This window comes from Rutidosis leptorrhynchoides, chromosome 3 (assembly GCF_046630445.1).
Source record: "Rutidosis leptorrhynchoides isolate AG116_Rl617_1_P2 chromosome 3, CSIRO_AGI_Rlap_v1, whole genome shotgun sequence".
Classification (NCBI taxonomy): domain Eukaryota; kingdom Viridiplantae; phylum Streptophyta; class Magnoliopsida; order Asterales; family Asteraceae; genus Rutidosis; species Rutidosis leptorrhynchoides.
Window position 1 is genome coordinate 159,726,161 of NC_092335.1, and position 10,015 is coordinate 159,736,175.

Below are 10,015 nucleotides of genomic sequence, written 5' to 3' on the forward strand. Positions count from 1 at the left end.
TGAATTGAAGTCGGATCGTTACATAATTATTTATTTCAATTGTAGTGTGTTTTGAGGTGATTGTTGAATCATTTAAGTAGACTTGTAAAGTGTCTATTAATTATATTATATTATATATCTATATCTAAAAGGTACAGAAGAAAAGAATAGGAAACTTTATATGTTTCGCACTTCTACCACAAAAGTTTACTTTTTTATAAATTGACCACACTTTTACCACCTTTATCTTTATAGTTTAACAAACTTACCACACATTTTTCACTTTTTACCATTTAACCACAAAACCTCTCACCCACTATAAATCCACCACATATTTTTTTGCTATCCACTAACTCCTCATTATTATTATTATTATTATTATTATTATTATTATTATTATTATTATTATTATTATTATTATTATTATTATAATAATAATAAACTTAAAAGTATTAAAACTTACAAAAAATTAATGGGAAGCCTAGAGACAATCTGGGCCCCCACACCTCTAGCAATAGCAAAACCTATCCTAGTAAAAATATGAGCAGCAGCACCGGCACCAATATCTTGCGCCATCGAACTCTTCTGAACCCGCTTTAGCAAAGAAACAGCATCCTTTTCTAATTCCTCAAGGGAAGAAAATGAGAAAGGAATGAAACCATAACCAATCGCCTGACAGCTAGATTCGTACTTGACCCGCTTTCGACGAGCCGCATCAACCACATCACGTCCAGGGACAAAGTCAGAAAGCCCAGACTGTGTCAAAGGAGAAGACCCTGTCAAGTCAACACAAACATCGCGACCACAATCCCAGGAATAAAGTAACACATCTGCAGGTCTGAGGGCCCTGTCGTTCCCTCCAGACAACCCAATGTCAACCTCCTTTCTCGCTGAAATCCCAGATCGATAACAAACATCAACAAGGGAATCCCGAACAACATTATGTCGATGCTTAATACCCACCATACCAGCACAAGACACCGCGTGATCCCCGAAAATATCCCCAGTAAAAACCCTTGAACAGGCAGAGCATGCCGTCGAGATAGAGAACAATGGAACACCCAACCGGTAGCACAACACACATCGGTAAGTCTTTGCGTTCATCGTCTGACCCAACTCCAAAATAGGGACTGCCCTTAGCCAAGCAGAGGTGTGATCACCCTGCTGCGATTTCCATAAGGCCGATTGTCGGGGAGATAATGAAAAAGTGGATTCTGCAGAAGCGGTAACCTTTGTGAAATAAACATCTGCCAATTTCTTCATGAGTATGGGGGCAGCGACCTCACTCTGATTACCTAAAATATCAAACCCAACCGTTTTATTAAACAGACCCAATGCATCTTCAAAAGCACGACCAAGACCAACAATACCCGCATGACGTAGGAGCTTGGTCTGCAACCCAGCAGACTGTAATCGAGAAGCCAGAAAAGCATAATGACGAACATCTCCCGCAGAATAAACACCAAGCCCTCCAAATGCAAATGGCAAGGTGGCAAGCCGCCACTGCCAATCACCAAACCCAGGCCCTGAAGCAGTAACAATACGCTCCAAGGAAGATCGAAGAGCTCCATCGAAAGCGCGTTGAGCCGCCTCAAATATACTAGGAGGACAAGTACGCAAGGGGTCTGTTATTATTATTATTATTATTATTATTATTATTATTATTATTATTACTATTACTATTACTATTACTATTACAAATCACCCAAATAATTTTCCACTTTATTATTATCTAACTTTTTCCCCTTTTATATATATATATATATATATATATATATATATATATATATATATATATATATATATATATATATATATATATATATATATATATATATACACACACACACACACACACACACAGTAGCTTTTCCTATTTTATTAAATAGTTTGTACCGATCGTACGTCTCACTTTATTGATTGAGCATTTGGGTCTTTTCTCTCGACAAGACGAAAACTAAAATAAAAAATGATGAATAACTACTTTCACATTTATTACAAATCAATCACATAACCATTTTGGGTCCTTCCTCGACAAAAAGAAAAATAAAACAAAAAAAATAATAAAAAGTTGCTTTCTAAATTATTAGATACGTAATTAATGTTAATCAAAGGTGAAGAACCGGCGCAAATGCCAGGTCGCCCCACTAGTTATACCTATAGGTAAAAGATATAGTGTAAATGAATAGTACCTCAGGGTACTTTCGACTTTTCGCGGTTTTTTTTCCTCCAAATTGAACAACAAAACCCCCCACATTTTATCCAAAAAATCAAACCCACCCCCAAACAGGGGGATAAAGTGTCAAATACCCATTCTCATAAAAAATCTTAAACAAACTCCACCCAAATATTCAACGGGCTATATCTTCGCGCTCGCAACGAGTTAAATTTTTCCGCCACCATCGTTAAACTCGAAATAATTTTAGGAACACAATGTCACTAGCTATACGCAAAACGGACGTTTTTTAAAAAAAAGCTAAATATTTGGGGTACTTTTCATACACGTTAATTCTCCGTTAAATTTTTAAAAGTCGACAATTCCATAGCGAAACGCGGAGATGCACATATATTGTTAATTTAAAATAACATTTAAATCTTTCACGGGTTATACATTTTAGTTCGACTCGAGTTGCGCTTCAACGACATCATCGTTAACCACAAAATGATTTTACAAACTAAACGCAATAAAATACATTGAAAACCGAACCCCCGCCGCGAAGCGAGGGCTCGAACACTAGTTGTTACTGATTTTGATTCTTGAATGTTTGTATTTTTGAAAATTGAAAATTGAATTTAAAATTAATAAATAAATAAATAAAATATCATACTAGGCACTCCGTATTTATTTAATTTAATTAATAATTTAATTGTATTTTTTTTTTCCTAAACGGAGTACAAAGTCACCATTCAAGACCCTTTACGATCCTTGAAAGCCTGCTTTCCGATTTACTTTCCCGTCAAATTCAAAAATTCTTGATAATAAAACTTCTCCCCTTGTTTGATTTCCCATTACGCTTACAAAATCAATCAATTCCTGTATAATCAATCTCTTCATTCAACAAAATCAATTTTCTAAAACCCCAAATTCCAATTTCTAGGGTTTCAAAACCCTAATCTTTCACCTTTTTCAAATCCTTTATTCCGTGTTATTTTTCTTTCTTAATTACAACAAATGTTTACGTCACAACAAAGAGTAACTAGATCCCCATTATCAGTAACTCAACGAACCGACACCCATGTCAAAACCACAACAAGACACGTGTCCGGAAAAGGAAAGGCGGTGGCGTTTATGGACAGTCCTTCACCGCCACCGCCGCCGCCGCCGCTAGGGTTGTTGAATGATGCAGGAGCGAATACGACGGCTGATGACGGTGGTAATTTGAATGATTGGAGACGGTTTAAAGAAGCAGGGTTGCTTGATGAAGCTACTATGGAAAGAAAAGATTATGAAGCATTGGTTGAAAAAACTGCTAGACTTGAAAAAGAGGTATTTTTATTTATCTTTATTATTTTTTGAAGATGCTGACGTCATACCCTTGATTGATTACTGCAAAAAGTTTATAATTTGATGTTTTTGCTGTTAAAGTGCATGTGGAAAGGTTTGGAATTTAACTAATTTGGTTGTTTTATAGATTCAGTGTTTTAGGGATTTAAATTTTTTTTTTTTTTGACATTATAATGTATATAGGTTATGTATGATTTTGGTTAGCTATTATGAGATTTGATGAGTTCGAATATGCATATTGTGTGTTGAGGTACTTTATGCTTATAGGTTAAAATATAACACGCTTGCGACGTAGTAAGTGCGACAGTTGAAAGAATTATGTTGGACTAATTGACGAGTAATTGTGATTGCTGTTGGATCACACGAGTCTACACGCGATGTAGATGTCAAGTTTTTATGCAAATCATGTATTATATATATTTGTTTTTGTTATGCAGCTATATGATTATCAGTACAATATGGGACTTTTGCTGATTGAGAATAAGGAGTTAACTGCAAGTACCGAGGAACTTAAAGAAGTACTTTCAGAAACGCAAGAAATTGTTAAACGAGAAGAAGCTGCTCACTTGATGGCTGTATCAGAAGTCGAAAAACGAGCTGATAACTTGAAGAAAGCTTTAGACTATGAAAAACGTTGTCGGGCAGATGTAAGAATTTAAATTTGTTTTACGGGCAATAGAATATTTTCAATATGCTTATACTTTGTAGTGCAAGTTTGTATGATTATAATGAATTTTGTATATTCTGAAAACATTTATGTGATTTTTTATGCAGCTTGAGAAGGCGTTACGTGAAATCGATGAAGAGAATAAACAAGTTAAACTTAGATCGAACACTAAATTGGCTGATGCAAACATGTTAGTAGCTGGAATTGGTGATAAAGCTAGAGAGGTGGACGAAAAGATGCGTCAAGCGGACGCGAAACTTGCGGAGGCCAACAAAAAAAGTTTGGAGTTGGAGAGGAGAATGCAAGAGCTCGAGACGCAAGAAAGCTTGTTGCAGAGTGAACGGCAATCTTTTATTGCAGGGTATGTTCGCTAAACCTATTATACTCCATAACAATTTGAATTAGTACATTTTCTGGTGTCCTGATTTGCATTTTGTAAGTATGCAATAATCAGTTGTTAATCTATGGATAGTCAGATATCTGCGTTAGGATGTTAACTACTAAAAAATGATATTGTAAGGTGAAAACAGAGTTAATATTCAAAGTTGACTCATTTACATAGCCTACTTTATTGAACATAATGTCTTTTTGGTCGATTTAGTTCTCGGTTTTTTGCTGAATCAGGATTGAATAAAATCTCAAACATCATTCTAGTGTCTAATTAATTTATGGTCAAATTGTGTCAGACAATATATGCTATCATATAAAACTGGTTTACTTACAGTTCGTTATATAGTTCTGGATATATAATTGTATAATAACCGTCAAAATGGACTACATAAGATCACTTCGATGATTTTGTAATTTTTTTTTAGGAGAGAAGCATGGGAAGATACATATTCGAAACATAAAGAGGATCTGCGGGAATGGGAAAAGAAATTGCAGGAGGGTGAAGAGAGGCTATGTGAAGGTCGAAGAATCATCAATTTACGGGAGGAAAAAGTCAACGAAATCGAAAGGACCATTCAACACAAGGAGCGGGAACTTGAGGAGGCACAAAAGAAGATTGACGTGAGCCTTTTGGAGTCGAAGAGGAAAGAAGATGATGTAAACAGGAGATTAATGAACCTTATCGTAAAGGAGGAAGTATATTTCTGACTTTTTTTCTATATTGAATCTGTATTTAAAAAGTCAATAAATTTATTTTGCTTTTTCTTTTACTGTCATGTTTCAGCAAGCCGAATCGATTAAAAAGAACCTCGAGGTTAAGGAGAAGGAGCTGCTGGATTTGACCGATAAGTTGACTGCAAAAGAAAGAGTGAGTTCATACTCAACTCTCAGCATGTGTAAAGATTTAAAAATGAGTCTCGTTTGAAAACATAGTTCGAAACAATCTGGTTTGGGTTGACCGATCGACCATCAAATTATTTGTGTATTTATAATTTTAGCAAAAATATTTGATACATTAGTATTAGTAATGACTACTAAAGGTTGCGTTTATTTTACCGCAGGTGGAGATTCAAAAGCTTCTTGATGCCCATAAAAGTTCCCTGGAAATAAAACGTCGGGAATTCGATTCGGAAATTGAAGAAAAGCGAAAAACTTTTGAGGCCGATATGAGAAGCAAGGTCGAAGCTGTCGACCAGAAATTAAACGAAATTAATCATAAGGAGGAAAAATTAAGAAAGCTAGAGCAAGCTCTTGATAAGAAGTCGGGAAGATTCAACGAGAAAGAAAAGGAGATCGAGTCAAAGTCAAAGTCTCTGAAGGAAAAAGAGAAATCGTATAATGCAGAGGTCAAAAAACTGGATAACGACAAGAAACAGTTACTTAAAGAGATCGAAAATCTGCAAGCTCTTAAAGACGATACTGAAAAAATCAAAGACGATATTACTCAAAAGGAACTACGAGTTCATGCAGAGATTGAACGACTTAAGATTACAGAAGACGAAAGAACGAGTTATTCGCGCTTACAGATGGAGCTTAAAGAGGAGATTGAAAAATGCAGAGTGCAGAAAGAGTTGATTATGAAGGAAGTTGAAGATTTGAGGACCGATCGAGTGAAATTCGAGCGGGAGTGGGACGTGTTAGACGAGAAGAGATCGGAAATTAATAAAGAATTGGTGAAATTTAACGACCAAAAAGAGGAATGGGAAAAACGACGAAAATTGGAAGAAGAGAAACTGGAAAGCGAGAAACTTTCAGCTAAAGATTATGTCAAAACGGAGTTGGAAGCCGCTAAATTGGAACGAGATACGTTTGCTGCTACAATGAAGTATGAAGAATCCCGTCTAGTTGAAAAATACGAAAACGAGCATAGGCAATTTCTTCATGATTTCGAGAAAAGAAAACGGGAACTCGAGGTGGATATGCAGAATAAACAAATGGAAATGGAGAAAAATATGCGGGAAAAAGAGAAAGCGTTCGAGGAGATGCGGGAAAATGAACTTAGAAATATTGATTACTTGAAAGAAGTTATAAAAAAAGACTTGGCAGAAGTGAAATCTGAACGATGTCGAATCGATAAAGAGAAAAATGAGATTGCTGTGAACAACAAACAGTTAGAAGAAAGCCAGCTCGAGTTGCGTAAAGACATCGATCTTCTCGGTGTTCTTAGCGAGAAGATAAAGAGCCAAAGGGAAGAACTTGTAAAAGAAAGAAATCGGTTTCTCGAATTTGTTGAGAAACTTAAGAATTGCGGAAATTGTGGGGAAGTCGTTAGGAGTTATGAACTCCCTGAACTGCAACTTCCTGATTTAGGGACTGTAATTGAAATTAGTGAAAAGTCTGAGGGCGTACTTGCTAATAAATTTAAGTCTCCTGGTACCGGTGGTCTTGTTAATTGGCTCAAAAAGAGTGCCACTGCGTTTAAGCTGTCCCCACACAGGAAAACAGAGCATGAACGCCCTGAGATTTTGGAAACACAACTAACTGAGACGACGACTGATCTCGATAATAACATTCAAGACTCAAATGTTGCTCAAAAGGAACCGTTTGCGGCTGCAGCTGATTTGCATGATGACGATCAGAGCTATATTGGAAGCAAGAATCTTGATGTTCCGGAAGGTTCTCAACAATCTGAAATGAGAAAACCTGGGAGAAAACCGAGAGGTGGGGCCCGTAAAAACCACAATGTTCAAGCGGTGCCTGAAGATGTTTCGGTTGAGCCAGACAAGCGTGATGATTCTGTTAACGTTAATGGTGAAAGGTCGCGTGCTTCTAGTTATGTTGAAAAGAGCGTGGGACCCTCGACAAGGAAACGAACCCACACACAAACTTCGTTAATCAGCGGAAGTGAGATGGATGGTGGTGAGAGTGAGGTACATTCTGGAAGTGTAACGACAGCTGGCGGACGCAGAAAAAGGCGACAGATTGTTGCTCCGTCAATGCAAACTCCTGGAGGGAGCCGATATAATCTTAGAGGACGACGCAAGACGTAAGTTTGCTTTTAGCTATATAAATTACAAGTCAAAAGGAGAAAAATTATGTTAGTTTTGTCTTTTTGTTGTCGGAAACAAGCATTTAATGCTGAAATTTTGTTTTACAAACGGATGAAATTGTGAAGTATTTGGATTACAACTTTTACATAGTTTGTATTATACTCATTACTCTGTATTATATTTCTGCGCATTGATAAAAGGCTCTATTGTTTAAAAATGTAGTAAACTTTACACTTTTTACTATTATATATGGCGAACTTTGAAAAGTTCTATTGTATGCATTGCTGTTCAAAACATATATTATAAACATTTCACTTACTATTGTATGTCACATGTGTAGAAATTAAACAATATACTCTCTTTTTATGCATCTAAAAACAACAAAACGTGTACAATAGACGCCTTTTGGATGTTCGATACATATGATAGTAATAGTAATTTTCGAACTTCGCCTCGTACAATGGTAAAAGGTGTAAAGTTAATACATCTTTAAAATATAAACTCTTTATAAAAAGTGGTCACATAGATCTTAGTCTATGTATATTTTTATGCATGTATTGTTATTTACCCTTCTACTATCTATTGTTAATTTGCTAAATGTTAGCCAATTAGTCAATTGTCTTGAGTAGCCCGGTTTCAACCTTTATATTCATTTGTAATGATAGCAGTGAGTAAATGCAGTACGTAATTTGGTTTGCGAGTTTCCTAAAATAACATCAGCTGATGGCATTAATGAATAAATTAATAGATGGTTACGTTTTTACATGGTTAAGTTGCGTTTTAGAGTCCCGTAACTTGTGGTTTTATATTTTTGCATTGCTTATCATCAGTGACGACGTTGCCCCTCAAGCTAAAGCGACTGTTAGTAACCGAAACAAGGAGGAGGTTTCTGTTGCAACAAAAAAACACGAAGTAAATTCAGCTGTCGATACACAAGGTACGAGTGAGGATGGCAGCACAGCTTTGGTACACGTCACAACTAGCAAAAGAGTCGAGACTGAGATTATAGATACGGCTGTAAGTGTATATACTTCTATTATTGTCCCAAAATGTAACTGACCCGTTTGACCTTTAAAGTCTTTCTTTCACAACTTTGACTTTAATTTGTTTGTGTGTTTTTATATGATATATGATATGATGAAATTTGTATGAATGGGCTAGGTTTTAAACGTGTTTTCAGTGTTATAATTTTCATTGAATTTTATATAACACTAACAAAAATATTTGCAGTCAAAGATGAAAAATAAAATTTGAAAGTCAAACTCGGACAGTTTTTTTTTTTTTTTTTTTTTTATACACGGAAGGAGGACTATAAGAGTAATTTTGTGTTGTCATGATATGTTTATATGTTTCCTGCAGTTCAAAACACCAGTAGATGTTGCGGGCTGTAGTGCTGCCGTAAATATTGTTAAAAACACAGAAATAGTTGAGGAGGTTAATGTGACCCCCGAGTCGAAAAACTTCTATAATGAGGATGTTGATAATGAGTATGATGATAATGATAATGGGGATGATGATAATGAGGATGATCATGATGATGACAGCGAAGAAGAAGAAGATGATGAGGATGATGATGATGATGAAGGTTCGGAGCCACATCCTGGTGAAGCGTCCATTGGCAAGAAAATCTGGAAATTCTTGTCAAGATGATTTTCGGTGCATCAATTATTCGTCTGTGTACCCACATTTTAGGCTATAAAGTACAACTGAAGTTCAGATGATGTAGGTTTAGTATGTTTTGTAGCATCTGTTTAACTGTTTGTCTATCCGATGCGCGTTTCATTTTTAGGTTTACATAACAGTTGCCCATTATTCATTTTTCTTCTTTCTCATCTGATAAAATGTTTCTAGTGGATGTTGTACCTTTGAGTTTCATTTGAACCATGATGAATACAAGTTGAATTTTACTCGATTATCTCTGCTTGTTTGCTTCTATATTTGGTTCCTTCTGCTAGCCTACTTTTTATTTTGATTGTTTTTGTTTTTCTTCCCAAGATGATCAACAATTTTTAATGTAAATGACTCAATATTAGCAACAGTTGGATATTGATGGCAACACATCAGTGAACAACATCATCCGAAATTGGCCCATTTGAAAGAATATGTAAAGATCCATATATTGTCTTAACAGGCTATTATTTACTGGCCCAAAAGGCCCACATAACAGGTCAAGTACTAGCACTAGTTGGAACAAGACAGTTTATTTATATATGCTTGTGGTGGTTATCCCATGATGTCCATGTTCCTTGTTTAGTGATATTGCTAGTTAATCATGTATCTAGTAACTGTAGTGTTACTATACATAGATTGATTGAAGGTCGGTTTTTCGTTTTGAATTTAAAACAGATGTTTTAGTTTTAAGGTCATTTTGTATTGTAACATCAAGGGTATTTTGTCATTTTTTTTAAAAAATAAGTCACATGATGTGACGTTTAATTCGCTCTTTGAGTTGTGAACGTTTGAGATTCTTTGTTCAATTAAACA

The 10,015-nt window shown here is 35.6% G+C and overlaps 1 protein-coding gene across 1 annotated transcript; it reads left to right on the plus strand.

Moving 5' to 3' along the window:
* The first annotated feature begins 2,899 nt into the window (after positions 1 to 2,899).
* On the plus strand, positions 2,900 to 9,437 carry LOC139896938 (nuclear matrix constituent protein 1-like). The gene is made up of 8 exons (XM_071879569.1): positions 2,900 to 3,466; positions 3,922 to 4,131; positions 4,259 to 4,512; positions 4,967 to 5,237; positions 5,326 to 5,409; positions 5,603 to 7,527; positions 8,362 to 8,548; positions 8,891 to 9,437. The coding sequence occupies exons 1-8, from the start codon at positions 3,152 to 3,154 to the stop codon at positions 9,179 to 9,181; spliced, it is 3,537 nt and encodes a 1,178-aa protein (XP_071735670.1). The 5' UTR covers positions 2,900 to 3,151; the 3' UTR covers positions 9,182 to 9,437.
* The last annotated feature ends 578 nt before the right edge of the window (positions 9,438 to 10,015 follow it).